The sequence below is a fragment of the Lissotriton vulgaris genome, chromosome 10 (assembly GCF_964263255.1).
Source record: "Lissotriton vulgaris chromosome 10, aLisVul1.2, whole genome shotgun sequence".
Classification (NCBI taxonomy): domain Eukaryota; kingdom Metazoa; phylum Chordata; class Amphibia; order Caudata; family Salamandridae; genus Lissotriton; species Lissotriton vulgaris.
Window position 1 is genome coordinate 1,065,632,831 of NC_141698.1, and position 24,331 is coordinate 1,065,657,161.

Sequence of the window (24,331 nt, forward strand, 5' to 3'; positions counted from 1 at the left end):
GTCTTGAAGATTACCTGTCCACTGGCAGACTGCTGGTATTCCATGGTCAATTAGATGGGGCTACATGATGCTTGGTACTTCGCAGTGCTGAAGTCATGCGCGCTGTGCAAACTTTAAAACCAGGCAAAGGCCCAGTAGATTCGTTTTTGCAGCCTAGTTATGCTAACTTAAACACATGAAAGTGAACATTAATCTTTAATTAATAAATCTACTTTAACACTTGCTAGTAGGATTTCAAACCTGAATAAAACAACAATTAGCATGAAAAAATGGAAAGTCTCAGGATAAAAGTACGAAGCATATATTAAAACGACTTTCCTGATTAAATAAAGAGCTACACGACAAAACAGTATCAACAAGTTGAAGTTCCAAGCAGAAATAGTGAATCGATGTTTATTTCTGGTAGCACGTGCCAAGGCGGATAACAATTCTCTGATTGGTTGGCTTTTATTTCCCAAAAAAGGGCGGATGTTCTTTCTCCAGTCTGACTGGTCAAGCCGATTCTCCCCGTCCCCCAATCCCTGCACCCTCGTTCTGTAATAGGGGGGTGGGTGGGATCGTCAAGCCAGACACCATGTCTGTGCGAGTACCACGTACTATGGAGGCAAGCCGCGGACCATCTGAGAAGTAGACTATACCAATAGCGATTAAGACACTCCGAGGAAGCAGCTTCCTTGGATTTAAGTGTGTTCCATGATTTCGTAACAATTTACTGTCTAAAAAGTGTTGATACTATATTAAAATTACAATGGATCGTTTGTGTATGAAGATTACATTTTTCATATACTTGTGTTAAACAAAAGTCATATGTTTGAATTTTCTTTCGTTTCACTGACCACGGTTATTTTGAAGATGGCGCTGCAGTTACACGTCACTCTCTGCTGGCGTGTCCGTCTTCTTTGCTCATTGTTTTCAGAGGCGGTGCAGCAGGTTTGGAGCCCGACGTGGGTGTGTTTCATCACGGATGGGCGGAGAGGGAACGTCACCGGGTCTTTGTGACGTTCCCCAGCAGCAGACCCGTGTGTCTCGAGCGCCGGGCCGCGCGCGCTCGTTGAGCGGTATATAGGTCAGGCCAGGGGAGCTGCGCGCGGACCGACGCATCGCCCGCTCCGAGCCCAGGACACCCGCTGGACCCGGCCGCCCCGCAACCCCCGGGCCGAGGAGCCATGGAGACGGACCGCTACGGCGAGCAGATGAGACCGCTGCTGACTGCGGTGAGGGACGAGCGTGGGCGCCGTCTGTTACAGTGGTGGTGCGGGGGTCTACCGACACGTGTGTCGGAGGGGCGTTCTGACGTGTCTAGCAGGGGCTGCATTCATACTAGGGACCCCATTGGGTATATGACGTGTTCTGCAGGTGATGGCTCACTGATACCTGCCAGGTGTTCTCAAACTAACACCTGTGCTGATGCCTACTTGGTTCGGCCCAGCACAACCTGTATCCAGCAAGCTGCTTCCCTCACCAAAAATCCTGAGAAAATCTATTTGTGTGTATATATATGTTTATACAGATAACTCGAACCACTAGTATATGTAGTATACCCTTGTACTCCCTACCATTCCTATGTGCTTCTTAGAGTTTATTCATTTGTATTTCTTCCTTGTGTGACTTTACAACTTGTACATTTGCAATTTTTTCTGTTGTATCTTTTCTGTTACTCATGTAATCCTAAATCCTTATGTATCGCAACTGGTTCTTTTGTAAAGTGATCCGACACCTTTTGGGTAATGTTCGTGCTATATAAGATCGCATTAAATAAATAAAGACTCAAAGGGGCATGTTTCTATTTTAGGCCTATGGGGTATCCTCTCCTACCTACCAGGGGGTAAAGTTTGGGAGTCTCCTGTGGTTTGCTTGGTCGAGAACTAGACAGGCAGGGGGGTTCTTGGTCTACTTGCCAGTTAATAAAGTACTGTTATGTTGATCTATGGTAGCACTTTATTCACCTGAGAAGGGCTGGAGCAGGTGTGTGGTCCTCAAGCTGCATATATGAAGATCCAGGTGTTAAACTTCTTGTAGAACTCAAGAAAGGAGAAGGTGTTGAGGGAGGTTGTTCCATGTCTTGGTTGCGAGTAGGAGAATGAGTGATCTCCAGTTCTGCTTTTGCAGATGCAGGGAGTGAGGCAGAGCTTAGATGTCTGATGGGTTGTTGAAAATGTATGCATCTGTTATGGTCCTGTGTTGTGCAGGGCTTTGTAGGTGTGCATGAGAAGTTTGAATTGGCTGTGCCTATGAATGAGGGGAGGAGGGAGTGAAGTTTCCTAAGTTTTGATGTGTGTGCGGTGTAGGAGGTCGAATATAAGTCTTGATGCGGTGTTCTGGATGGTCTGGAGTCTGTGTAGTTGTCTGGAGATTCTGGCATAGTGTTATGTTATGTTATGTTATGTTATGTGGTTTTTATTAGGCGCGCAAATGCTCCAGCTAAGGAGCGTCTTGGCGCCAGACAAGGCAGCTACACAACACAACTAAATAAAACAGCACAGAACACACAAACTAAGGAAATAAAAATGTTTTTAAGGCGCGACGAAAAGAGAGCACATCGCTCATGGCGCGAATTGCCGGGGGCAAGGAGTTCCACAGAGCAGCGGCCCGCACTCGGAATGAGCGACCACCGGCCCTGCTTCGCTTAAAGCGCGGGACCACAGCCAAATCGAGATCTGACGATCTTAAGGGTCGTGCCGGAATGTAATTGGCCATGAGTGTCGTGAGGATCATTGCAGGGGACCCCTTCAAGATCTTATGGGCGACGCAGAGGACCTTAAACTGAATCCGCTGCGCCACAGGGAGCCAGTGCAATGCTCGAATGGTGCTGGAGGTGGGACAGAATCTAGGAAGACCCACCACCGCTCTCGCAGCAGCATTCTGGATCCGCTGCAGGCGCCCTATCTCAGCTACATTCAGTCCGGCCAACAAAGAGCTAGCATAATCCAATCTAGATATGACGGTAGCTTGGATCATGAGTTGCCGGGTGGGGGCATCAAAGAACTTTAGCACCGGACGGAGCCCACGCAAGATGCCGAAGCAGCAAGCAGCCGTGCGTTTAGTGTGGCATGCAAACGTAAGGGAAGGGTCCAACCAGACCCCGAGGTTTTTAAGCTCGGCGACTGGGATGGGAGCGGAACCCAACTCCTCCGGCCACCATCTCTCTCCCCACAGTTCCGGTCGCCTACCAAATACCATCACCTCGGTCTTACTAGCGTTTAGCTGGAGACAATTAAGCGTCATCCACCTAGCGACCGCCCTCAGTCCTTGTTGAAACCTAGGAGCGTCGACCTCCGCATCCCCGCTGATCGTGACCGCTAGCTGGGTGTCATCGGCATATGATACCATGGTCATACCCCATAGTTTGACAACCTCAGCTAGCGGCCTTACGTACAGGTTGAACAGCGTAGGACTCAGCGAGGAGCCTTGGGGGACGCCCAGGTTCAACGGGTGGAATTTAGACTGAAAGGGTGGGACGGTCACGCTAAAGGCCCGGTTTGATAAGAACGACCGGAACCAGTCGAGTGCTATGCCGGAAACACCAGCATCCTCTAAACGCTGCAGAAGGATAGGGTGCGAGACGGTGTCAAAGGCAGCGCTTAGATCTAATAGCACCAGCGCTGCCGTTTGTCCCGCGTCAAGCACGGAGCGGAGGTGCTCCACCATATACAGCAGAGCCGTCTCCGTGCTGTGACCTGCCCTAAACCCATTCTGCGTAGCGTCGAGTATGTCAGCTCGACAGAGATGTTCTGAGAGCGCGGCATTTACGTGTGCCTCCATCACCTTGGCCGGCCACGGCAAGAGTGAAATAGGCCGATAGCTCTCCGGCTTGCTTCCATCCAGGCTAGGTTTCTTCAGGATCGGTCGAACCATGGCTCGCTTCCACTTAAGTGGAACGACGCCAGAAGTCAAAGACGCATTGACCAAGGAACAAAGCGGAGAGATGTCATGTACCGCCAGGTCCTTGAACACTTCGGGGCAAAGTGGATCCTCAGGGGACCCAGATTTCACTTTGCAAGCCAAAGTGCCTAGGCTATCAGGATTTACCAAAGGTAAAGAACACAGCCCCTCAGATGGTGGAGGCTTAGATGATGTCATCACCGAGGGAACGACCACAGGGAAGCCCCGGTAAATAGCATTCACCTTTTCTAGAAAAAACTCTGCCAACTTTTCACAGTGCTCCAGAGAGCTCTGATGTGATGCTACAACCTTTTTGGCAGTGAGGTCTTTCATTACCTTAAAGATAGCCTTTGCTGGGTTCGAACTGTTCCTGAATTGTGTCGCATAAAAAGCGGCACGGGTTCTACACACCGCCCGATGGTACACCTTCACTGTAGCCTGATATACGACTTTCTTAGAGCTGGAGTAGGCTTTGCGCCAAGCCCGCTCTGCGCGCCTGCAAGACACCTTCAGGGCTCGCAGAGAGTCATCGTACCAAGGGCTGGCCTTACCTAAACCAGTTCTGCGGGTCACCAAGGGGATGAGGGTGTCCAAGGCCCTGGAGACCCAGTCGGTGAACCTGTCGTACATCTGATCCGGAGGACCTGAGACGTCAAGCGGGTCAGCTGATAAGAGATGGAAGAACTCATCTAGCTTAAGTTTGTTCCAGCGTCTTTTTGGAACAGAACACACCATTGGCTTAGATGGACTAGCCACGATAGGGCAGTGGAACTGTATCAAATAATGATCAGTCCACGCCAGAGGTGTGTAGCTGGTGACACATACTTCCGTCAGATTGGTAAAAAACGGGTCAAGGGTGTGACCCCCTGAATGTGTGGGCTGCGTCACCAACTGAGTAAGCTGTAACGCTTCAAGGTCGGCCAGGAAGCTGGCAACTGAGGGACTGCTGGAGTTGTTAAAGTGCAGATTTAGGTCTCCAATGATGGTGAAATTGGAGCACCCCGTAGCCAGATTGCTAACAGCCTCGGGTAACGCTGCTCTGAATGTTACTTCACTCCCTGGGGGCCGATAAACTACCAGTCCCGACAGGGTGAAGTTAGATGAGATGGCAACCTTAAACAGAGCGCTTTCGCACCCCGAGATCTTTTGCCCATGCCATGTGGTAGGGTAACAGGACTAACAGGAATAGTGTGTCCATAGTCCAGCCTCCTGACAATGAGTGGTTGCGTGACAGTCCGTCTGGTGTTCTGGGGCATCCATTTGAATATTTTTCACAATATACATAGGATGTGGAAGCAGGAGGTTCACACTGCATTGAATTTAGCAGTCCTGTTGAGCTGGTCGTCTAGGATGATCCCGAGATTTCTTGTGTGGTCTGTGGGTGTTGGTCCTGACTCTTGACAGCCATCAGGTGGAGTCCCATGGGACTAGTCTTGTTGCTGAAGACTAGTACTTTTTATCTTGTCAGAGTTGAACCGCAGGCTGTTGGTTCGCTTCCCGTTTGCTACCATGATCATACAGTTGGTAAAGTTACTTCTGGCGCTGGTTGTTATGTCTGTCGGAGAGGATGAGTTTGGTGTCATTGGCTTGGAAGACAGTTATGGCTTGTGATCAGATGATGGAGCAGTGTCATGTATATTTTGAAAAGGGTAGGGCTGAGGGATAATCCCTGTGGGACACCACATATCAATTTCTCAACTGAACTCCGACAAGACGGAAGTCCTCATCCTGGGGTAATCGCCCTCCGCCTGGGACGACTCCTGGTGGCCCCCTGCCCTGAGCACCACTCCCAAGCCAGCGGACCACGCAAGTAACCTGGGCTTCATCCTGGAATCCTCCCTCTCGATGACCAGACAAGTCAACGCCGTCTCATCATCGTGCTTCAACACCCTGCGCATGCTCCGAAAGATCTTCCGGTGGATCCTCACAGAAACCAGGAAGACGGTCACCCAGACACTCGTCACCAGCCGACTGGACTACGGAAACACCCTCTTCGCCGGAACCACAGCCAAACTTCAGAAAAGACTCCAACGCATCCAGAACGCCTTCCCACGAATCATCCTGGACATCCCCGACACAGCCACATCTCTGGCCACCTGAGAGACCTACACTGGCTCCCCGTCAGCAAGAGGATCACGTTCAGACTCCTCACCCACGCACACAAGGCCCTCCACGACCTGGGCCCCAAGTACCTCCACTCCCACCCGCCAGCTACGATCAACCAGCCTTGCCCTCGCCGCCGTTCCACGCAAAGGCAGAGCCACCACCGGAGGAAGATCCTTCTCCTACCTGGCAGCCAAGACATGGAACTCCCTCCCCATCCATCTCCGGCTAACCCAGGACCATCGCTCCTTCAGGAAGCAACTCAAGACCTGGCTTTTCGAGCAGTAAAGTCCCCCTCTTCCCCAGCGACTTGAGACCCCTCCGAGTGAGTAGCGCGCTATACAAATGTCGTGATTGATTGGATAAATCGAAGTTGGTCATTAGATCTTGGCAAGTGACCAAATGTTTAACAGTAAATTGATACTTGTATAGCGCACTACTCATCCGCAAGGGTCTCAAGGCGCTTGTACGAATACCGCTGTGGAACCCATCCTGGCTTTCCTGGGAGGTGTCCACTCCTGGGCACCCCCAAGGTGGAGGCCAGGAATCCTTAGCGTTGTGGGGGCCGTTGTGGAGATTAAGCAAGCTATTGCCCAGAGTTGCAGAGTGGGACTCCATGATTGGAATAGGCACCGAGGCGAGAATTATCAGGTCCGTGGAATTTTGAGCCCAAGACCCGTTGAGGCGGGGAATTGAACCCTGGTCCCAGGCTAGACCTCTGTATCAGGGTCTGCCTCTCTAATCATTGAGCCACAGTGGAAATGATATGGGGCAGCGGGTTGATCTAGTGCCTTATTTGTTGCTGCAACAAGATTATTTCAACAAGGAATGCTGTACCTAGCAAACCAGTCCATTAGGCCTACGCAGCTATCAGTTGGATTTCACATAACCAAGTTGTTGAAATAATGGGTGGGGGATATTTAACATGGCATTGACATACACACACAGATATCTCCTTTGTACATATTTACAGTGATGCCTGATTTTTAGTGTGAAAGTGAGATGTAGGCATGGTTAATAATTAGGCCAGTGCTATGTGAATTGTTTGGTTAATAAATTGGGCATATCTTCGGGATATCAGGTTAAATGAATAATAGGCACCCTAACTGAGTCTTTTCTTAAAGTCAAAGACTTCTACTACTTTGAGTATGTTTTAGATGATATTTTCCCTATTTTAACCCGGAAATTGTACTTACCATGGAGGTATGGCACCCTTTCAATCAGAGCCTTTACTAGCAAGTGGTGCCCGTCATCCCCAAAAAACTGTCCTGGTTGTAAGTTTGAACTCGAGAATGACTTGCACATATTGGTTTTTTTGCCCATTGTACAAAAAGCCAAGAAGGTACTGGCTCACACCTCTCTGCAAAAATTTGGGGCTAAAGCAGTGTATGCAAGCCTATAGGATTCTTAAAACTGATTTAACTATTTCGACTGTATTTGCTGTAGCAAAATATTTGGAAGCAATGTGGCACAAGCGCAGGTTCTTACTGACAACTGATTACATTTGTACATATATGTGGCACAGCTGATTTTTATGTATGCACAATAATTATATTTACTTGATTTTATCTTTTTAATTGTGATTTATTATTGTTGCCAATCTGTCAGCACATAGTAAGAATAACCTACTGCTTCTGTATTTTGTATTTTTTTAACTGCGATGAATATCTTTTATTGCTTTTGATTGGCCGAAATAAAGATTCAATGTATGAATAATATTTAGACAACATTAATATTTAGACAACACTGAACCTCCTGAAATCTGAACAAATCTTTTAATGAGGTGTTTATGAAGAGCAAGAAGTAATTCCCTTAGAGAAAGTTTCTTACTGACATTAGTTCCAGTATGAAGAAAGGAGTTAATAAATCAGAAAAGTGGAGTCGGTTTAGTCCAGGTAACCTTGTGGTTTACAATGAAAAGGGACGTAGGTATGGGAGACCCTCTTGGATATGCAGAATTACATTTTCTTCGTAACTGAGGCAATTAAAATTGGACTTTTATTTTTGTTTTGTAAGGTAGCTTGTGGTGGCCGTGTCTCCTTCTGCATGACACTTTAATGGAAAAGATTAATGCAAGACAATACTTTGACCCAGTGAGCTTATCAGTCTGCCCGGGACTGAGGTGGCTCAATGGAGTCATTTGGTTTATCAAACGCTCAGGGGTGTTTTACGTTCTCTCGCTGCATGTCTGTGCACTTCTACTGTAGCCAAGATATGCGGATTCTGCAGGGTCATTTGACCTGTCTGCCAGGGACTGAGCTAGGTGATGTACTGTTGCTCTTATCCCATCATCCCACTGCATGACTCTTGCAGTCTCCTGAACTAGAACAAAGGTTTTCAGTTACCTCCCACTGAATATCTTGACTGAGTGTTTAGGGCCCACCACAGACCTAATTGCCTCTTAGCATTGATAACTGGATTCCTGTCAGAAACCAATTACTTTACAAAAATATATTGCTATGCAAATTTACTGCATGGTGGTCACCAACGGGCGAATAGAGGGGTAGGTGTAGTGTTGGTTTGGCTGTTCGGGTACCCTTGCTTTATAAATGGCCTGTCTTGTAGGGACCATTCTGTGGTTTATTATGTTTTTTTTAATTGGCCTGTCCCAAATGTGTGAAACCTATTCGTGTAATCCTTACTTGATGTATAATCTTGTAGGTAGTTTCCGCTTCACCACCCTCTCCCATCCCCATGTAATGTAGAGCGCTCCACTGCTTCCTAGCTAGATTCATGCTTTAAGAACTTGCTTCCCTCGTCTTAGACCCAGTAAGGAATCTGCCTCAACGTGAATGCCAACACTTGATTCTGAAAATCCCATGAAAAGAATTGGGATTTTTTTGTTGTTGGCAATTCTCTTTTTGTAGGCTGGTGTAGCTCTAATGGCTTTCCTGTCAGCAATAAATGACCTTGGTTTTGCTAAGAGATGGAGAGTCCAGAGGCTTGTGTCCTATTACCGCTTTGGGGTTTCTCAGCTTTGGAGTTTTCAGTGTTCTGCCCAACCCCCTTAGCTTTCGACTTCCATGTGCAGTGGTGAGGTGGTTGTGGAAATGAGTTTGTGGGCGAGGTGGGGATGGCAGCTCATATGATTGCGTCAACCCTATATGTATTTCAGTGGTAATGTGTTGCTGCCCCCACCATGTCTTTGGATGTGAACCATGGGCTGGCTGTCCACCTAGAATCTGATTCACTCACCTCACATTCCGCTTCTTAGCTATTGGTTTGGGTAGTCTTGAGCGGATGGATGCTTGCTACAAGTTTTCACCTGCTGATTACTGTATTAACCATGCACGTCGCAGTAACATATCCTTTTCTGTTGTGCTCAATGCCACTGCTTTAATGTTTCTTTAGGTTGTAAGAAACTCATATTTTTAATTTCCCAAAAAGATGGTATCAGTGCTGGGAAATGGAAAAGAATATGCTCCAGGATTCTATAAATTGAGAGCGTAGGGATGGATGGGAGCAGGAAGAGGGCAGAGCAATGAGGAGTATAGTCTGACAGTTCTCGTATACACTTATATTTTTTTTTGTATTTTCAACTCCATCCCAAATAAATGATAATCGTGGATAAATGTGATAAAGTCTGATCTGATTTACTTAATTGGGCACAGATCATTTTTAAATCACTTAAACGGTTGAGATCTTTGTATTCTCAGCAATATTTGAGGTTTAATCATAAGATAACTGTTGGATAATTCACCTGCTGGGTGGATCCCTGTGCAGCCTGGCAACATTTGTCTCGTAGAGTAGCATAGAGGGTTAATGTCTGCTGCAGAGCTCCATGTATCACATATATGCCTAAGGTTTACATTAATGTAGATGGCTCATATGCTTACTGTTTTTGTTGCATAGATTCCTATTACCTGCTGGTCAGAAGTTACAACTCAGATGTATCTCAATCATATATTGCATGCATATCACTTTCCATTAAAGCTTGGAAAAGTAGGAAGCTTAGTTCCAAATCATAGTTTTTCTTGAGCATTTGTAAAGTGACAAGTGGAGTGTCCTCGTTCCCTTCAATGGTTTTGGCTCCAAGTTGTTGGGCTCCCGCTTGCTCTCAGCCTGAACTAGATTTGAACAAAAGAATGCTGATGGCCCTTTAGGTGAGGCAGTTGTATTGGGCCAGACTGGATCTGAAAATAAGTTACCTTCCCTTGAACCTCCTCCCCCGCAGGTTGCTGCTCTGAACTCCAAGCGCAGACTGAATATGTTCCAGTATTGGCAAAATACACCCTGGCACTTTTTACTGGGATTGGCCAGTGTCCAGGGCAATAAGTTCCGGATATGTAATGTTTTCTAGCCCAAGATAGTATTCATTTCTCCTATTGCCTTAAGAATGAAAAATTGATCTCTCTCCATTTGAACTTGTGTCCTGCCTATTTTTAGCTGATGCTTGAGTGCCCAGAGCACTGTCCTGAGAGTAGAGTTCCTGCAACCTGCCTCCTCCCTCCCCAATAGTATTTCAGGTAGAGCCAACGTAATCCTCCCAGCGACGTCTAATCAGTCTTTAAGTTGTTCCAAACTAGGACCAACTGATCTCTCTGCAGAGTTAAGAGCTTCATTCACCACCTGCCTCTCTGGGAACAATTTCTTTTAAAATGCACTGTGGCTTGTAGTGCAGTGGGTGTCGGCGATTCTAGATAAACACAGTAGTCCAGGCCCTGTGGACAGGATATGGTGGTTGCTGACATATTTGTTTTTCATCTAGCTTGTTGCCTTTTACCTCTCACTCAATCAAAAGAAAAATTCAGTTTTCTTCAAACTTGCCGACATTCCTTTTTGTCACCGACATGCTTACATATAGTGCCTCAGGCATCGAAAAATCAAACCTTTTACTAGGCCTGCAGGTCTAGTAACTGGAATAATCTGCTTAACCAAGCTGTAATGTACTTTACCCGTAAACTGGTCTTAAATTGTGTGATCCTAGGCAAATATTTTACTTTACAGAGCTGCGTTTTTTCTTCATTAACACACTTGAGAGCCCCTTCAAATATGAGTTGAGCATTTCTGCTATAGAAAAACACTTTTGTTTGATTAAATAGCCTGAGCTTTTGCTCCATGTATAATAGGAATCTAGCCACATAGGATACACCTGATCTGACTTGCATCTTAGTTCACTCATAACGTTGACATCAGGAGTGTTTTTCAGTCCATGTTGATAAACACACTTTTAATAAATGTATTACTAAACTATTATGTGGTAGTGCACCTTCGTTTACATGCCGTAAATGGTCAAAAACGTTCCCATTAACATGTAGATTTTTAGTAAAACTATATAGTGAACAATCTGAAAATTTAGTTTCAGTAAACCCATTTATCTTTTGCACAAAACAGATTAAAGTGTTTTGATTTGTTTTCATTCTACTAAAAAAACCTCATCACACAATTACAAAAAATGGGCCTTCATAACTACTGAAATATATATTTGTAAATGTAAATATATTTATATAGCGCAAATCACTGACTGAGGTCGGTATCTAAGCGCTTGCTTAGGGAACCCGTCCTGGTATTCCCCTGTGAGATAACCCCGGCAGGGTATCCACAAGGTGAAAGCCAGGCATCCCGCCGCGGGGGGCCGTTGTGGAGATTAAGCAAGCTATTGCCCAGAGTTGCAGAGTGTGAACCCATGAGTCGAGAAGGCACCAGAGTGAGAATTATCGAGTCCGTGGAATTTTTTAGCCCAAGACCCGCCGAGGCGGGGAATTGAACCCTGGTCCAGGGCCGATCTCAGCTTCCGGGTCTGCCACCTCTAACCCCTGAGCCACACTTCTCCTGTTAGTACAAAACTTGTAAAGCGCACAGCTGCCCGTAAGCGTCCCGGCGCTTGCTTAGGGAACCCGTCCTGGTATTCCCCTGTGAGATAACCACGGCAGGGTGTCCACAAGGTGAAAGCCAGGCATCCCGCCGCGAGGGGCCGTAGTGGAGATTAAGCAAGCTATTGCCCAGAGTCGCAGAGTGTGACCCCGTGAGTTGAGTAGGCACCAGAGCGAGAATTATCGAGTCCGTGGAATTTTTTTAGCCCAAGACCCGCCGAGGCGGGGAATTGAACCCTGGTCCAGGGCCGATCTCAGCTTCCAGGTCTGCCACCTCTAACCCCTGAGCCACACTTCTCCTGTTAGTACAATTCACATAATGGCCATTTAAATGCGTTAGAGAAAAAAAAAACTGACACCCTACATACAGCTTTTCATTTCACACTCTTTGTACAGCATGTTAAACAGTTCGATTTACAAAATCTTGGAACTCTGCAGTCCAGGAAAGAAAAGTAATTGTAACAAGATGTTAACAGACTTTTGACCGGTGTCTATACACAGAGCAAATGTGAGGAGATTTAAAAAAAAAAAAAGACTTGAAGGCATCTATATTACTCTTTGCTTTGAGTGAACCGAACACTTGTTTTTTGACAATAAGCCAGAACGGGCGAGTAGGTCCTAAATATAGCTCGCCTTGAAAATCTGACTCGCCATAGCGAGTGGGCAAATGGATTTCCCAAGGCCTGCTCCTAGTCATTGGCGAACAAGACGGGAGTATCCCTTTGGTTCTCTCGTCCCGCACACTAGAGGTGGTCAAGACACTTAACCCCTTGCATGCTGCCGCGATTCTGCGCCTGTTCGGCAAAATCGCGAGTGGGTGGGTTTATGACGGCCCCCAGCCGTCATCAGCACACGAGCGCCTGGTGCATGACGGATGGGGGCCGTCATCAGCATGCAAGGGGTTAAATCTGGAGCCAGAGGTCCTCTTGGAACCTCCAGCCCACAACTGTCCGAGCTTTAATGTGGCTTCTGCCTGCCACCCGTGCTCTGCCTTCACCAACCAATAATTTAAAAAACAAAAAAGAGGGGGGAAAAAGCATGAACTATTGGAGTTAAAAATGAGCAAGAGATCCCCTGTTAGTGGGTGAACTGCATGATGTGAAATCGGAAAACCTGGGATCAATCCTGGCTTTCCCTCAATGAATGAATTGTGTGATTCTTGACCATTGTTATATTTTAGAATCTCCTTTTTTAGGGCTCGGGCCTCCCCTACACGAAGTGTAGGCGGAGCTTGCGAGCTCTTTAGTATTTAGAAAAAAAAAAGTTTCAGAAAGGACTCCGGCTGGGACATTCCTTAGATTTTTATGGCATCTGCCTAGTGATTCGTCTTCGCTGTGCTGTGTATTCAGTAGCGTTGACGTGATAGGCTGTATGCAATGTACGCGTGCCCGAGTTGGCATTTTCTGTGCGCGAACGAGCACGGGAGAGTGATTAGTCGTAATTAGGAGCTGTCAGAGTGCCCGTGTAATGCAATCCAGATGATGCGAGCACGTTCACAGCGGTGAGCGCGTTCAATGTAAAATGACGAGAGGCAGCAGGCGAGGGTCACAGAAGATGACTCATACATGCTCGTCCACACTGTAGTTCTTGTTTGTGTGTGCTTACAGCTTGATCTGTTTTGTAAAACGTGAGTTTATGTAGAATATTGTCCTTAGGCGACCTTAAATGGGGCTGGTCCCCTCTAATGCGGAGGTAGGGCGGTGTTGGACTATTTCCATGTAGATTATGGTATGTATGTACAGTTATTTTACGTGGTAATCATGAAACCCTGGCGTAAATCCGGCTACTACCACTACAAATCGTGCCGGTGCTGTGTGGAGATGGACAGACACACTGGTGGAATGAAAGAAAAGGCCGGTGTGAAAATATAGAGAACACTCGCATGCCACAAAATGTACATGTTACAATTTTTGTTCTTTATGTGTTTAGAAGACTGCGCAGAGAATAGCCGGCCATTAAAAACACTGATGGATTAATGTATTAGCGAGAAATTCTGCTGTCCCTGTTTTCAGTAACGTAGGCACAACTCTAAATACAGTTCTTACATAGAAACCTTTTCACTAGCTTAGATGATTATTTTATTTTTTATCGACTGGATCGTCAAGGGTACGTGTGAGATGCTTTACGAAGCACCATAAATAAATCAATGCATACATCTATTATTTACGGTTCCTGTTTTTGTAGAGGCTGTTGCTGTCAAGCCGTGACGGCCTGTGCTGGCTTCAGCGGTGCTTTTACGCGGCTCCTCCGGTGGGAATGCACATATTTTGCTGAACTTTCCTCTCCGTAGAAAAGAAATCAACTTTTACTTCATGTTCCACTCGCCTGACGGGAAGATAGCTCAGCTGCTCCATGCGCCTGCTGCAGGTCAGAACGTTGAATGCCTGCAAGGTGGGGCCAGAGGCAATTAGTGGTCCACCTAAGGGTGCAGCTGGTGCGAGCTGCCCGCGTCGCCCTCCATCGGCCTCTGCAGAGAGGCCACGGATGGGGCTGCTGGCCCCTGGTCGGGTTTTGAGGAGTCATCGGTTTGTGCTTGTGGGGGCTGAGATGCCCAGCTGCCGGGTCCATGTGTGGATATCCGCATTGAAGGAGTACGGGAGTGATGGCGGGCCCAGTACTGGAATACTCTCATCCCCAGTACATAGCTCCTGAAGATCTGTTCGTCCTGAGGTGCACTGGTAGCAGAGTTATGAGAGTGGACCCCGGTACTAGAATAACAGTGCTTTTGGTGTGATTGAGGTGCACTGGCAGAGCCGTAGAACTGACACCCTGTACTGGAGCAGTAAAAAGCGCTGCTGTTACAGTATCGAGGCCGCAGCAGATCTGTTAGTCCTGAGGTGCACGGGTAGGCAGGGCTTTAAATGGGACGGGTCTTGCCGGTGCTCTGCGCTGGCAGTTCTTTAAAGCTGGTGCTGAGACGGGTACCTATGGGGCTCTCCATTTTTGCCCTCGCCCTCCGGATGGAAAAGCTAATCTTAACTCTGCATCATTGGCACCCTTCACTGCCTTTGATGTAACTTCAAAGAGACTCCTTATAGTTCTTTCACAGTCCCACCATTTCAGAACTAAAGCATGTTCAATATTATATACAGCGAAGCCATAGTTGTAGCTTATTTATCTTATGCAACTAATAAACATTGACAAAGCCAATTGTACTGGCTTGTTGTAAGTGGAATGTTACTTGTATTATATATCTGGATGTAAAGACAGAAGCAGCAAAAAATACCAGTCTAGCGGCACACTATGCTAAGCACAGATTTTCAGTTTACATGTTTTTAAGCCACGCCCTTAATTATATTGGCCAAGCCCCTTTAAGAGACCCTCCCAGTTTTTTTTATCCAATTTAAAGCCCTGCTGGTCTGGTTCTGAGAGTGGACCCCGGTACTGGAATAGCTGTACTTTTGGTGTGATTGAGGTGCATGGCAGAGCTGTGGAACTGGCTCCCTGTACTTGAGCAGTAGCAAGCTCTGCTGCAGATCTGTTAGTCCTGAGGTGTACTGGTCGGGTTCTTAGAGTGGACCCCAGTACTGGAATATCTGTACTTTTGGTGTGATTGAGGAGCATGGGAGAGCTGTGGAACTGGCTCCCTGTACTTGAGCAGTAGCAAGCTCGGCTATTCCCGGACTGAGGCCTCAGCAGATCCAGTATGATTAAAGTGCACTGGGAGAGCTGTGCTAGTAGCCGGAGTACTGGCAACGCAGTGGTAAATACAGGCCTTGATTCCGATTCACAGGCGGGGCTTGGCGCTGTCTCAGTAACTGGGATGTACTGGACGTGAGGCAGGACTGCGGTGCACCGGCAGAGTATCCAGTACCAACAGCCCACGGGGGGCGCTGCCTGGAGCCACAAACGGGCCACCCAGAGAGGCAGGAGTGGGCAGACAGCCGGCCACACCTGCCCTGTCCTCTGAGGCCTGTGCTTGTGAGGGATCTCTCAATGATTGTTTTTGCACTGATGACCCCCGGTGCGCCACATGTAACTGCTTCAGTACTACCACCACCCCCAGTACTACCAGTACTACAGCCACCAGTACTACAACTACCACCACCACCAGTACTAACAGTACCACGACCACCAGTACTACCACTACCAGTACTACCAATACCAGTACCACTACCACCATCAGTACTACCACCATCAGTACCACCACCACCAGTACTACCACTACCAGTACTACGGGCAGCAGTACCACCACCACCACTAGCACTACCACTACCGGTACCACCACCAGTACTACCACTACCAGTACCACCACCACTACCAGTACTACAGCCACCAGTACTACAACTACCACCACCACCAGTACTAACAGTACCACGACCACCAGTACTACCACTACCAGTACTACCAATACCAGTACCACTACCACCACCAGTATCACCACCACCAGTACTACCACTACTACGGGCAGCAGTACCACCACCACTAGCACTACCACTACCGGTACCACCACCAGTACTACCACCACCAGTACTACCACCACCAGTACTACCACCACCAGTACTACCACCACCAGTACTACCACCACCAGTACCACCACCACTACCAGTACCACCACTACCAGTACCACCACTACCAGTACCACCACTACCAGTACTACCACCAGCAGTACTACCACCAACAGTACCACCACTACTACCACTACCAGTACCACCACCACCACCAGTACTACCAGTAACACCACCACCAGTACTACCACTACCAGTACCACCACCACCACCAGTACTTCCAGTACTACCACCATCAGTACTACCATTTCTACCACCACCAGTACTACCACTACTACAGCCACCAGTACTACCACTACTACAGCCACCAGTACTACCACTACCACCACCACCAGTACTACCACTACCACGACCACCAGTACTACCACTACCAGTACTACCAATACCAGTACCACTACCACCACCAGTATTACCACCACCACCAGTACTACCACTACCAGTACTACGGGCAGCAGTACCACCACCACCAGCACTACCACCACCAGTACCACCACCACCAGTACCACCACCACCAGTACCACCACCACCACTACCAGTACTACCACCAACAGTACTACCACTACCAGTACCACCACCTCCAGTACTACCACTACTACCAGTACCACCACCAGTACTACCAGTAACACCACCACCAGTACTACCACTACCAGTACCACCACCAGTACTTCCAGTACTACCACCATCAGTACTACCATTTCTACCACCACCAGTACTACCACTACTACAGCCACCATTACTACCAATACTACAGCCACCATTACTACCAATACTACAGCCACCAGTACTACCACTACCACCACCACCAGTACTACCACTACCACCAGTAATATGTTATGTTATGTTATTAACTTTTGTATAGCGCGCAGATGCCGCAGCCAAGAGGCGTCCCGGCGCTTTTGGAGATGGAAGACATAACACAACAGTAATGACCAAAGCACAGTGCTATACAGCAGAAAATAAGTGGGTTTTTAATTGTTTCCTGAACTGCAACAAGTCATGGATGGAACGAAGTGAAGCAGGCAAAGAGTTCCATAGTGAAGCCGCCATCACCGAGAAAGAGCGTCCACCCATTCTGGACTTTTTAAAACGAGGAACAATGGCCAAATTAGACCCTGCAGACCGAAGAGCTCTAGCAGGGACATAGTGGAGGATGGTCTGGGAGAGAATGGGGGGGGGAGGCCAAATTAAGAATTTTAAAAGTGAGGCACAAAGCCTTGAACTTAATTCTTTGGCCTACTGAGAGCCAGTGAAGGTCGCGGATAGTGCTACGAGCTGAAACAAATTTGGGGAGGCCGACCAGCATCCTAGCCGCCGAATTTTGTACCCGCTGAAGACGGGCAAGCTCAGCTTGGTTGATACCCAGCAACAGAGAACTGGCATAGTCCAATCTGGTCAACACCAGAGCTTGGACTATGATCTGCCTGGTGTCCGCGTCAAAGAATTTAAAAATAGGCCATCAATACTACCAGTACTACCACCACCAGTACTACCACTACTACAGCCACCAGTACTACCACTACTACAGCCACCAGTACTACCACCACCACCACCAGTACCACCACCACCAGTACTACCACTACCAGTACTAGCAGTACCACAACCACCACCACTACTACCAGTACTACCACCATCAGTACTACCAGCACTAACACCACTAGATTAGTGAGTAGAGTAGAGTAGTGAGTAGAGTAGTGAGTAGTGTGTAGGACATCACAGGCAGCAGCTGTGCAAGCTTCTTACACTCACAAGGAGACCACAGGCAGCTGAGGTGCAATCTTCTTCTCCCACTCACAAGAACGACATCACAGGCAGCAGCAGTGCAAGCTTCTTACACTCACAGGGAGACCACAGGCAGCAGAGGTGCAAGCTTCTCACACTCACAGGGAGACCACAGGCAGCAGAGGTGCAAGCTTCTCACACTCACAAGAAGGACATCACAGGCAGTAACGGTGCAATATTCTCACACTCACAAGGAGATCACTGGCAGTACACATCACATGAACACACTCCATAACACATAGCAACAATACATTGGCATTTACAATGCCATTAGCTCAAACTCAAATAACTCCGAGCCCGATTGCATTTCTAATGCTTGTTCTTTATTACGTGCGAGTACCTTCCAAAATGTTAAATCATTGTGGGCGCTATACAAAAATAATCTGAAGAAATAAAGGTAAAACACTTATACATGTTAAAAAGTAATATCTTTAAAAAAAATGTACAGAACCCAACCTACTTTTACATGTATTTTGTTGCACAGGTTAGTTGCTAGCTACTTCAGGGCTTCTCTTTCTCTTTTAATGTGTTGGCTCTAACACGTAGGTTAGTAAGCACGCTCTCTGCCCGCGATGCTTACCTCTGACGTGGACCACAGCACATTGTGAGCCTCGGCAGCGACTGTGCAAATCAGGACTGCTCTGCTAATGCAGTACAATACATAGTGCTTGAAATGAGCAGGTGCTGAGTACCTGTGCTTCTGTATTATGAAAGGGAGAGCACATGCACTTCTCAATAGCACACAGGCCCTCTGGGACAGCGAGCACCTGCACTTCTTTAATTCCATTCCAATCACTGACAGTCCGTGGAGGTTTGGTCCAGAGCATGAAGCCGTCCGTCTGAACCGTCCACGTGGTGGGCCCTCCACAGTGCCTCGGTGCTGATGAATAGCGCCCCGAGGCCGCCAGACCTAATTGACTCAGTGCTCACTCGGGGTGTAACTTTTGCAACCAGCTGTGATTTCTAGGAAGAGCCCGCCCCCACTTCCTGCTCTGGGACAGAATCTCGACGTATAGAGAGTAATGCGTGTTCTTCACGCGTCTGCTTCCGCCATACATTGAAACACCACTCCACCGTGCTGTCTGGCATGATACCTTCACTCGGGCGGAACAGACAGGGCCGCGGCGCTTGTTGTAACGCACACTGTAGTTTAGCTACAACCCCCCCCACCCCCTTCCCCCACAGGCGCCGTTGTGCATGCACCCGCACGATGGGCATGTGTTTGCCATTGGTGTATGGGCCTGGCATGTCGTGATATGTTCGAACTTTAAAAACTCCGACCAGCCTCTGGATGAAAGGACTCCTGGAAAGCGGCGCCTCCTCTTTCCTCTACGGTCTTTTGTTCGTGCGCAGATTGCGGTGCGACGCTCTAGTTACCCACAGGTTGGATTGCGTCATCCTGGGTAATAGATGCGCCGGTCCACTTGCGAGTATAGATCTTATCTTAATAGGTTGTCCAATCCTTCTATTCTACTTTGATCGGGTCATCCTACATATCGAATTACATTTGGAGAAATGCAGAACATTCCGAAATCTAGAGCCTCTTTGTCCTCGTACCCCAGTGCTGCCTCGTGTTCAAGATGAAAAAAAAAGTGGAAACCACCCACCTCCCCGGCTCGCTTTTGGCGCACGAGCAAGAGGAAAAGAGAGGTTCTTTTTCTTTCTTTCTTTTTTTTTTTCTGTTTCATCTCAGGGGTTCATGTCTTGAAAGCAGTTTCCCCGCTGTCTGAATAAACACCACTGGGAACCCTTCATAACTCCTCCTTGTAAAAGTTAGAAAAGCGTCCCTTCTAATGTGCACCCTTATTTGATGAGTTGTGTTTTGACTACGAGCGTCTGCTCGAAAAGAAGGGTGCGCGCGAGGAGCAGTGTGGCCTGGGCAACTCACTCCTGTTTGCCGCTCCGTGGCTCTTCATGTTGTGCACAACCCTGTCCTGTTGTAGCTTCGCCAGGGTGTTGCACACACCTTCCAGCCCCCGTGTATCCGCTGCAGGGAGCGTTGGTTCACAGACCTGCCGTTCCACCACTGGTGGTCTGTGTGTAGGTGCCCACGTGACCCTGCTTGCCAGGGGGTGACGACCCCCGCGCTGTCTATCAGAGTGCTCAGTGTTGTCACTTGCCTCCTGATGTCAAGTCAATGAATTTATATAGCGCGCTACATACCCAGAGGGTCTCAAGGCGCTTGAAGAAGGGTGGGGAATTACTTGTCGAATATCCAGGTTTTAAGTTGCTTTCTGAATGCTAGGTGGTTCTGAGTGAGGCGAAGATGTATGGGAAGTGAGTTCCAGGTTTTAGCCGCCAGGTAGGAGAAGGATCTTCCTCCCATGGTGGTTTTGTTGATGCGAGGTACAGCAGCAAGGGCTTGGTTGGAAGAGCGTAGCTGGAAAGTCGTGTGTTGAGGCATTCGGGTCCAAGTTCGTAAAGTGCTTTGTGTGCGTGGGTTAGGAGGCGGAATGTTATCCTCTTATTGACGGGGAGCCAGTGGAGGTCTTTCAGGTGACCAGAAATGTGGTCTTTACGTGGGATGTCTAGTATGAGTCTGGCTGCTGCGTTCTGGATGCGTTGGAGTTTTTTCTGAAGTTTTGCGGTGGTACCGGCGTATAGGGTGTTTCCGTAGTCCAGGCGGCTTGTAACCAGTGCGTGGGTGACCGTTTTTCTAGTTTCGGTGGGGATCCAGCGACATGTTTTTTTGAGCATGCGTAGAATGTTGAAGCAAGATGATGAAACGGCATTGACTTGTCTGGTCATCGAGAGTGAGGAGTCCAGGATGACGCCCAGGTTCCGTGCGTGGTCCGTCGGGATGGGTGCTTTTCCAAGGGCCTCTGGCCACCAAGAGTCGTCCCAGGCGGAGGGGGAGGTACCTAAGATAAGGACTTCTGTTTTGTCTGAATTCAGTTTCAGACGGCTGTGCTTCATCCACTAGGCTACTTCTTTCATTCCTTCATGTAGGTTGGTTTTGGCGGTGTTAGGGTCTTTGGTGAGTGAGAGGATCAGTTGAGTGTCATCAGCTTAGGAGATGATGTTTAGGTTGTGTTGGCGTGCGATGGCCGCGAGGGGGCTCATGTATACGTTGAAGAGGGTGGGGCTGAGTGAAGATCCTTGTGGCACGCCGCAAATGACTTCAGTGGCCTCTGACTTGAATGGTGGGAGGCGGACTCTCTGAGTTCTTCCGGCAAGGAACGAGGTGATCCATTCCAGTGCTTTTCCTTGGATTCCGATGTTTCTGAGGCGTTGTAACAGGGTGCTATGACAGACTGTGTCGAAGGCTGCGGAGAGGTCGAGGAGGATGAGGGCGACTGTGTCTCCATTGTCCAGTAGAGTTCGAATGTCGTCTGTTGCTGCGATGAGTGCGGTCTCAGTGCTGTGTTTGGCTCGGAAGCCGGACTGTGAGGAGTCGAGGCATTTGTTGGTTTCGAGGAAGGCGGCGAGCTGGTTGTTGACAGCTTTCTCGATGACTTTGGCCGGGAATGGAAGGAGCGAGATGGGGCGGTAGTTTTTGAGTTCGGTGGGGTCAGCTGTGGGTTTTTTCAGAAGGGCGCTGAGTTCGGCGTGTTCCCAGCTTTCCGGGAAGGTGGCGGAGTTGAGGAAGCAGTTGATTACTTCTCGGAGGTGTGGTGCTATGATGGAGTCTGCTTTGTTGAAGATGTGGTGAGGGCATGGGTCTGTGGGGGATCCTGAGTGGATGGAGTTCATCAGGCGGATGGTGTCCTCAGTGGAGATTGGGTTCCAGTCATTAAGGATGTTCAAGGGGGGTGAAGGTACAGCAGAAGGTTGTGTGGGTTGGTCTCCGGGTTGGTTGTCGAAGCTGTTGTGGATGTCTGCGATTTTGTCGTGGAAGAACGAAGCTAGGGAGTCGCAAAGGGTTTGAGAGGGAGTGATGTCGTTGGAGTTGGCAGTGGGGTTGGTAAACTCTTTGACGATGTTTAATAATTCCTTGCTGTTGTGGGCGTTGTTGTCTAGTCGGTCTTTGAATGCGGCTTTCTTGGCAGTCCGGATCAGTTGGTGGTGTATGCGGGTGGCGTTTTTGAAGGCGTCCCTGGTGCTGGTGTTTGGGTCTTTTTTTCCAGGCCTTCTCAAGGGAGCAACAGTTTCTTGGATTTCTTAAGATCATCGTTGAACCAGGAGGCGTTTTTGCTGCCTAGTTTGATTTGACGTTTTTTCAAAGGTGCTAGGTTGTCGGCGCTGTTGGTTAGCCATTGAGTGAGGTTAATGGCTGCTTGGTTGGGGTTCGAGGAGTGGGCGGGGGGGTTTTGAAGAAGCGATGAGGTGATTTGGTCGATGGTGATTTTGTTCCAGTTTCTTCGCAGAGTAGGTTGAGGATGGTTGTGGGTTGTGGACTTATTGTAGACGAAGTGACCGCAGCTGTGGTCTGTCCAATGGAGAACTGTGGTGTGACTGAAGGAGATATGTTTGCTGGAGGTGAAGATAGGGTCGAGTGTGTGACCTGCGTAGTGAGTGGGGGTATTAACAAGTTGTTTGAGTCCGAGGTTGGCGAGATTGTCCAGAAGGGTGCTGGCGTTGCGGTCGTTGCTCTTTTCCAGGTGAAAATTGAGGTCTCCCAATAGAATGTAGTCCTCGGAGGGGAGGGCGTGTGGGGTGATAAAGTCAGTGATGTCTTCACTGAATTGTGCCCGGGGTCCTGGTGGCCTGTAGAGGAGGGTGCCTCTGAGTGTGGTCTTGGGGTCGGTGTGGATCTGGAAGTGAAGGTGCTCGGCGCTAGCGAGGTTGACGTCTGAGCTGGTTGAGATGCGGATGGAATTCTTGTGGACGATAGCGATGCCTCCTCCTGTATGGTGGGTGCGGTCTTTTCGGATGATCTTGTAGCCTTCTGGGATGGCAATGGTGATGTCTGGGGCGGAGGAGGCGTTCATCCATGTTTCTGTTAGGAAAGCGACGTCCGGGGAGATGGTGTCTAGAAGATTCCAAAGGTCGATTGCGTGTCTGTGGACCGAGCGGGTGTTGAGCAGGATGCATTTTAGGTGGTTGGTGTCAGAAATCTGTTTGGTGTTAGTGGATGAGGCGTTGGTCTTGGTGCCGTCATACTTGCATGAGTTGCATGTGAAGGGTCCATGGGTGTGTCCAGGAGCGGCTAGGGCGCAGTTGGGGAGCCGGCCGGGGTTTAGGGCTAAGAGGGTGGAGGCGTTGTATGTAATGCGGGTGGGGTGGGTGGTACGGGGGCCAGGGGGTCTGGCGCTGGGCTTGGCGCGGACGGGCGTAGACGGGCTTTCCTTTGGCGCACCTTCGGCGCGGCCGCAGCGCGTGGACGCTGCGCGTTGGAGCATTGGTCATTAAAATGGATAGCCGAGGGGGCGGAGCGTGGGAGGGGCAGCAGGGAGGCGGGGGCGAGGTCGAAGGAGGGCTCGGGTCAACAGACAAAATGGCAGCAACAACAACAACAAACGCTGCAATGCAGGGCGAGAAGGGGCACTGGCAGTGGGGGCAAAGGGGCGCTTTGAGGGCCAGATATAGTATGGGTACTGCCGCAGTGGGAGCGTATTCAAGCGCGGAGTGTAAGCGCTATGCAGAAAGTGATATCAGCCCAAGGACATGAACAGTCAAATGCACGCAGGCAAAGCGCTATGCAAATTAAGTACAGTCTAAGGCGCTTTGAACACAATCACAGTCAAGTTCTGAGTAAATGCCCAGAGGTGCACTCAGACGAAGCGCTATCAGAATATAATCTCAGTCTATGGAAATGGAACCACTACAGTGCAATAAATAGTGTCTAGAGGTGCACGTAGTCAAGGCGCTAAGACAATACGATGTTTATTTATCCCAATGGGCCAAAAGGCGGCACGTGGCTTCCGAACTGCATTGAACTTGTTGCAAAGATTTCTCAACCCTGTCACATTTTACCAGTTGGAAAAAGTCTCAATGTTGAGCCCGCTGGTCCCACATGGATTTTTAACTTGCATTATGCCTATTTACACAGAGTAGACATTCCAAGAAAACCCTCACACTTGTCTAGCCCTGTAGGAGTGTTTGATTCCTTCGGCAGACGACACCACTAAGAACAGGGTGATAGTCCGCACATTACAAATTAAACCAAGGATTTCTAATAAATGTGTAGCTTCTTTCAATATACAAACGCAAAGCGTCTACCCGAAAGCTATCATTGAAGTGCTGAACTTGTAACTAAAGTGTTCCAGGTACACCAATCCAGCCGTACTTCTGTGTGTGTTTTTTAGGTGAAAGGCAGCTCTCGCATATTGTCTTACCTGTAAGCAGTGGACTTGGCAAACTCTC

General features: G+C 48.5%; 1 protein-coding gene across 3 annotated transcripts in view; it reads left to right on the top strand.

Annotated features, from left to right (window-relative positions):
• The first annotated feature begins 920 nt into the window (after window positions 1-920).
• SLC4A7 (solute carrier family 4 member 7) overlaps window positions 921-24,331 on the top strand; it is a 422,082-nt gene continuing 398,671 nt past the window's right edge. The window contains exon 1 of one of the 3 annotated variants that reach the window (XM_086942128.1): window positions 921-1,214. In XM_086942128.1, coding sequence (XP_086798254.1) covers window positions 1,167-1,214 — 48 coding nt within the window. In that variant the 5' untranslated portion in view covers window positions 921-1,166. The remainder of the gene's footprint in view (window positions 1,215-24,331) is intronic. The other 2 variants (XM_086942129.1, XM_086942126.1) reach the window with 2 other exon arrangements.